The 7,239-nt window shown below is 35.3% G+C and overlaps 1 protein-coding gene across 1 annotated transcript; it reads left to right on the top strand.

Moving 5' to 3' along the window:
* The first annotated feature begins 204 nt into the window (after positions 1-204).
* LOC132173275 (sodium/calcium exchanger NCL-like) lies at positions 205-3,406 on the top strand. The gene is made up of 5 exons (XM_059584725.1): positions 205-412; positions 1,552-1,697; positions 1,780-2,056; positions 2,137-2,445; positions 2,970-3,406. Exons 1-5 carry the CDS (start codon positions 278-280, stop codon positions 3,216-3,218), a joined length of 1,116 nt encoding a protein of 371 aa, XP_059440708.1. The 5' UTR covers positions 205-277; the 3' UTR covers positions 3,219-3,406.
* The last annotated feature ends 3,833 nt before the right edge of the window (positions 3,407-7,239 follow it).

The following is a 7,239-nucleotide window of genomic DNA, read 5'->3' as shown; positions in this document are numbered from 1 at the left end:
TTAGACTATTATGATTTTTACTCAAAAGTTCTTTACGTGCAGAAGAGATGCATAAACAATGCCATTCACTGAAATTTATTGCATTCTGATTTTTTGGAGAGTTAGGGGCGGGTTATTATCCTAGACCTCTGAATCATTTGCTTATCTGCCTTGTATATTGAAATGGTCAATAACTGTGTGATTGAATACTTTACATGGATTCATGACCCAATAAATCTTCACTTTTACAGAATCTGGTGTTAGTACTGATATCTGGACTTGCTACGGTGCAAGGATTATGATCATATCTGTAATCCCATTTTTAGTCGTTCAAATACCACAAGCTCTCAGTTCAACTTCAGGGAGGCGCTTAGCAATCTTGATTGGGCTTATTGTCTCTCTTCTACTATTGGTTTCTTATTGCATTTATCAGGTAAGTGTGTGTGTGGTATTATTATATTTTCTTTGCAGTTTGATTCTCTGTTTTTATCTCAATTTTCATTCTCCTATTGGTAATATTGAATAATCATTTTTCTGTACTTTATCTGGAAATTTGGATGGTAGGTTCTACTGAATGCTAGACATTCTTGTTAAACATGTACTTTTGCTGGTTTGAATGAATGGTCCCACTTCTGGTTTGTGTTATGGACCTGATAATCAAGTGAACTTGGTCCATACTCGAATTGTAAAACCAGTGGTTTTATTGATGAGATCAACAACTTGGTTGACCAGTAACATGAAAGATCAAATGACGGGGGTTGGCATGAATCAAAACATGGCATTCCAGAGGCATCAGGACATTCTCAACCATTGAGCTATCTTCCTTTCTTGTTGAGTTACTTAATCGTTTCAAGATATATTGGCACAGTTGGGCCACTGATTTGAATAAATTATACGTTTTTAGGTGGAGGGACTTGAACTCAGGCCTCTTAAGAGGCTTTACAATGCTAAACCATTGAGCTACCTTTTTCTTTGGAGAAACACTTGCAATGTTAATAATTTTAAATTAGTTGTATTTCATATTTTTAAAAGATAATTTTAGCAGTTCAACTGGTTGACCCAAAGTTGTACTAGTGATGTGAGTACCCCCACACACCCGCGACCCAATCAATGCTTGGTGCGGGTTCATGACTATGAATTTTAGATGCTGAAGGTTGACATCCCATAGTTATACAAAGTCTGATGTGGCTTCTTAATTCGGCTTTTTGTTTTTGGTCAAGTAAATTTGAAGAAATAGAGCAGAGGATGAGATCCATTAAGCATAAACCCAAACATGCTTGAAAAGGAGTACTTGAACACCCAAGATAGTTTGAATACTTGATAAACCAGCAGCCTTACTCCCTCCTTAGCACCATGGGCCAATTCACATGGGAGTCAAAGATATTTCATTTTCCTATTTTTCTGCTAAGGAAGTTTGAAAGAGAGTCTATTGAACATAACCTCTAACCCACCTCAAAAGGAATACTCTAAATCGCTAGTAAGATTAGATTTGCTATTGTGGTTTGAATATCTGAAATTCTTTCCATATTTATGTTCTACTTTCTGATAGAGAAAATGGAAAACGTTGTGCAGGTCCTTCAGCCTTGGATCCAGAGGAGAAAATTTTCTTATGTGAAGCACAAGCATGTTATAGTTGGACTTCTAAAGAATCTTAGACAACGTGCACTTGGAAGGCTGCTCAAGGATAATGGTGAACCTGACGAAGACGTTATTGACAAGTTAGTTCACTAAGTAACAGAATTAATAAATCGTTTACTTTTTTCTGTATTTGCTGAATTTTTGTTGGATCTCTCATGACAGGCTGTTTTCTGCAATTGACACAAATAAGGACGGAAATATTTCAAAATCTGAATTGAGAGCATTGATTGTTGGGATTGAGTTTGAAGAGATTGACCTGGATAAAGAGGATGCTGTAGATAAATTAATGAAAGATTTTGATACGTCCCATAATGACGTCATTGATAAGGGTGAGTTTGTCCAGGGCATTAAAAGATGGCTAAGGAAGTTGAAGTGGAGGCGGCCTGCCTCTGGTGATCCTGGTCCTCACACAATGCATTTTTTCAATGATGTTCACCACGTAAGTTGAGCTGTTTCTTATACACACACACACACACATATTAACATGATGCTTGATTTCTTTGAAAAATTCATATACAGGAAATAAAAAGAGAGGAAGATTTGTTGGATGTGGGGGTTCAAAGTGATGAAGTTGTCGAGGGTGTTGAGGGTTCCAAGTGGATCTCCATCAAAGCAGTGCTGTTATTGGTTCTGGGAACTCTCATTGCTGCAGCATTTGCCGATCCCCTGGTAGATGCTGTTGATAACTTTTCTGATGCCAGTGGTATTCCTACTTTCTTCATCTCGTTTATCGCGCTGCCTGTGGCTACCAACTCTAGTGAAGCTGTCACAGCAATTATATTTGCTAGCCGTGATAAGCGGAAAACTGCCTCATTAACATTTTCTGAGGTTTGTTTCTTATTCCCACTCTCCCTATATACATTTAGTGCTTACTCCATATTTTCTGAAGTCAATGTTGGCATATCTTTTAAAAAACTTAAATAATGTGGAATCACGCATATGGTTATATGCACAAACTTTAAATTTTGACCATAAATTGGATACTATCAATTTCATTTGAAATGAAGAATATTTTTGTCCAATATGTTTCCAGTTCCCACCAATCCTTGGAAGTCAAGGGACAACAAACACCTGGATTTTAACCATAATTTTGCATTGATTGCATTGTTATGTTAGTTGACTACAATCGGAAAGCATGTTCATCTTTCTTTACTGGCTGTTAAAAGGAAAAGATTGTCATAATATGCATATTATTTGATAACAGTTAGAATCAATCCATCAAAAAATGCATCTCATTGATAACAGTTTGGTAGTACTCTTGTCTCAATGTTCGATTACTTATAAAAAAAAACGTATTCGAGCTCAATGCCACAACTACTGTAGCGCTATAACTCGTTAAATTCTTGCTGCAGCTATATGGGGCAGCAACGATGAATAACGTCCTCTGCCTCTCAGTCTTCTTAGCCCTAGTTTACTTAAGGGATTTGACATGGGATTTCACCGCTGAAGTGCTGGTTATTCTAATTGTCTGCATTGTGATGGGTGCCTTGGGCAGCTTCCGCACTGTTTACCCTCTCTGGACATCCATTGTAGCTATCCTACTTTATCCATTCTCCCTGGCGCTGGTTTATGTCCTTGATTACGTTTTAGGATGGTCATAGATTCACGGATGCCTTCAAAGTTTGAGTTGTGGGTATTACATTTCCTGCAGGAGGATTCACAGTTATTTATTTTACTCAGTTGTTGTTGTTGTTCATCGTATGATACATATGTGTATGAGACTAATATTTTGACTGTTTTGAGGAGCCTAGTATGGGCAATTTTTGTAGTTGTACAATTATTGCTTTCATGGCCTGGTATTGTTGTCCTTTTTTTGTTTATTTTTCTTGGTGGCAATTTTTCCAAACATGTTCTGGTATTTGAGTATTGATCATTACAACACTCAAATGAAAAAAAGTTAAAATTTCTGAGTTCATAGATTTCCCTTAAAACTCTAAAACCAATTACATGCAGGAGCCAATTTGAATACTTTTAAATAAATATTGTATATTTGTGTGATAACGAAGCACCACACGCCTACTATTAATGAACCATTGCCGCTGACAGATAGCCGAGATCCAATCACAAACGACACCGTCGACCCCACGTTTAAGTGGAGTTGATGATAGCACTCCTATAAAGTCCATTGGGAAACCAAGAAACATTCATTTGGAGTTGTGCAAAAAGCTTGATTTTTGACGTCAATGGCCTATAGTGGATGATATATTACACAAACCTTGGCAACCGATCTTTCGCACAAACCATCCCATCCCATCCCACTTGACAAAACACAACGAGGCAAGAATTTCCTCCAAGTCCAACTTGGAGGAATTCCTCCCATAGAGCCTAATAAATTGTCATGTGTTTCAATTGCCTCTTTTTAATTTATGAGAGAGCTTAAAAATTATTTTTAATACCTAAAAGTTATATCAAATAAAAAATTGATCTGTTTGGTAAAAAACTCCAACGATGATTCTTTGACTATTTTTTTTAGAAAAAGAAAAAATGATCAAAACACATTTTAGAAAAAAAGCTTAAAAATTGAAAAAAAAAAAAAAACAATTAATAATTTCTTCTGCCTAGCTTTATTTTTCAACGCAATTTCAAATATGATCTTATCGGCTTCAATATCTGATCTGGGGCAGTGACCAAATCATGTCCCCAATATATGTGAAATATATATAGCAATAGAAAACCAGCAAGTACTCGACCATTGTGATATACGTGCATGGGATACATCTGGGCTGAAATCAAATGCAATTAAAAGGTACTTGCACCCACGTACGACAGCTATGACCGGCCAGTACTCCTCTGAATACTTGAGCAGTCCATCAATAAACTAGAAACTACCTTATAAATGATAAAAACAGCTGTCTTCTTTTCCTTTTCTTTTAAAATGACTTACTTTTTTTTTTCTTTCTTTTATTTGTATTAATAATTTCAGGATATCAATAAACAATCTTAATTAATATTTCCTTATCTCCATCCCCTCATACATGATCTGAAAAATAGAGCACAAATCGGAGTTATATTGCTGATGAGTGAAAAGGGTTTGGTGGAAATGTTGCAGGTGGATCTCAAGCTTAAGATTTTCATAGGTACATCAGTTTAGAAAGTTTTAATTCGGGAAGCAAAAGTTCAGTTAACTGCAAAGATTATAGTTGGAATTGTTTTACCAAGAATGCATTAATATACATATTTAAACATCATTCTAGCCCATAAACTTATTAAATTAATGGGTTTAGGTCCGCTTAAGTATATTATGTATTTTATTATTATTATTATTATATATATATCTATATATATATATATATATATATATATATATTAATGGTTTTGAATGATTCAATTGTAGAACACGGTCAGCGAAAGCAAGAAGCTGGCGTTTGGATCCAGTAATCCTCCGAAGGTACTTGGGGCTCCGAATTGAGACACAGATTGAATCCGAGAGAGAACAAGGGGGTTCGTAGCTGGCCATGGAAGAGAGACAGACGGAGAGCTATGAATTGGAGGGAAATGGATTTGCGGGATTTGTCTGTAAAATAAAATAGCGGGAATTGTGTTAGTAAGAATTAAAAAATAAATCTGAAGATGAATAAGCATAAAAGACGAATGAGTTTTAAAATTATATAACTTTTATTTCCAAATTAAATTATTTAAATTTATAATTTTGTATGTACTACTGAAAAAATGATATTCAATAAAGAGAAATGTTAAGGGTCAATACGTTTTTCATATATGGCCGATATTCTATTACAATCAACCATTGAATTTGTAAACTTATGTAGATCATACATAAGTTAGACAATAAAAGGGAATCGACCCGTGACCATAGTTCCATGCAATAAGGGTCTAAATTCAAGCTATTCAGCGAATCTTCGTGGACTTTTAGTCAAATGTATGGTGTGTGAGTGTGAAATGTGTAGTTCAAAAACTTCGTTAATGGTTTTGCAATTGTAGAACATGGTCAGCAAAAGCAAGAATCTACACTATATAGGGAATTGGTCACCAAAAGCGAGAAGTTAAACTATATGGATATGCTACACTATATAGGATATGCTACACTATACAGGTATAGGGAAGGTACACTATATAGGTATTGGGAATCGGTCACCAAAAGCAAGAAGTCGGAAGGTGTACTATATAGGGATTTGAGGCATTAGCACTAAAGTTAGGCTGACCGCATCTCTAAAGGGCTAACCTTCCACTCTTAGGTTTTAGTTTTTAATTCAAAAACGAATTTTGATGCATTAGAAATGAGTTTTAAGGCATTAGGATCGACCGCCTACCCGTGCGCTCGATCGCGCCACCATGTGATCGAGTGCACATGTGCTCGAGCTCTGAACACAAGGATCGAGCGTAGACGTGCGTTTGATCGCACCACTTGGCGGGTGCGCTCGAGCTCAGAAATACAAGGATCGAGCACACACTTGCGCTCAATCTCACTATAATACCCTCGCGTGTACTTGCACTTGAGCATAGAAGCGCATGTATTTTTAAACTACTACTTAATTAACAATATTTCTCTTAAACTTTCAATTGCAACAATGTTTTCCCCATACTACTAAAAATTTGATAATGTTCCATAGTAATGAAAGTAACTTTAAGAAAAAAAAAAAAAAAAAGTTTTTGGGCGTGAAAATTTAATTTTAAAAAATTTCGTTTTCGAATATACTAGAGCATTTTTGTCTTATTGAAATAAAATTTAGATAATTTTTGTCTTTTTGCTTGCTTTGAGAGGGCATTGTCAAAATTTTGTTAGTTAAGATGGACATTGTTACAATTCAAAATTTTAGAGAGATATTGTCAATTGGGTAGCAGTTTGAAGGGTATGTAGACTTTTCCCTTGAATTTTTTACCCAAGGGACCATCTTTTTGTTGGGCATATTTTTTTATTAACTAAAATTATATTTTAAACTCCTTAATGTAATCCCAAACAAACTCTTTTACTTCTAACTTCTCTCTCCAACACACAAAAGAGTTCAAGAGTCCCTCTCCTTAGACGTTCATCTCCGTCTTATCTCCCCTCATACATTATCTGAAAAATTGAGCACAAATCGGAGTTATACTGCTGATGAGTGGAAAGGGTTTGGTGGAAATGTTGCAGGTGGATCTCAAACTTAAGATTTGCATAGGTACTTCAATTCAGAAAGTTTTAATTTGGGAAGCAAAAGTTTAGCTAACTGCAAAGATTATAGTTGGAATTGTTTTACCAAGAATACATTAATATACATATTTGTACACCATTTTAGCCCATAAATTAATGGATTTAGCCCATATACATATTTATGTACTTTTTTTTTTAATATATATATATATATATATATATATATACTTTTTCAATGTAGGACTGAACTCCACTAAACTCCTCACAAGTGCACTCACAACAATCTCTCATTTCTCTTTCATGCACATTGACCTGATTCCCTCTCGCTTTAACGCAATTTCAAACCAAACGTGTGCAGTCACTTCTCCTAAGAAGTTAACCATGACTTTGTAACTACATTGACCTAAGTTAATGAGTTTGAGCCCACTTAAATATATTAACTCCATCATCAAGGCTAAAACACAATGAGCCAACTATTTTTCTTTATACCTTTTCAACTTGAAATTCGATACTCACAATGCACTCACTAACAATAT

Source organism: Corylus avellana, chromosome ca3 (genome assembly GCF_901000735.1).
Source record: "Corylus avellana chromosome ca3, CavTom2PMs-1.0".
NCBI lineage: Eukaryota > Viridiplantae > Streptophyta > Magnoliopsida > Fagales > Betulaceae > Corylus > Corylus avellana.
This window is presented reverse-complemented; position numbering and strand designations above follow the sequence as displayed.

What these genes read in the sequence shown, in the direction of transcription:
- LOC132173275 (XM_059584725.1), top strand. Translation starts at nt 278, where the DNA reads ATGATCATATCTGTAATCCCATTTTTAGTCGTTCAAATACCACAAGCT. An exon ending in GACGAAGACGTTATTGACAA is followed by an intron (nt 1,698 to 1,779) that starts GTTAGTTCACTA and finishes CTCTCATGACAG; the next exon opens with GCTGTTTTCTGCAATTGACA. An exon ending in TTTTCAATGATGTTCACCAC is followed by an intron (nt 2,057 to 2,136) that starts GTAAGTTGAGCT and finishes ATTCATATACAG; the next exon opens with GAAATAAAAAGAGAGGAAGA.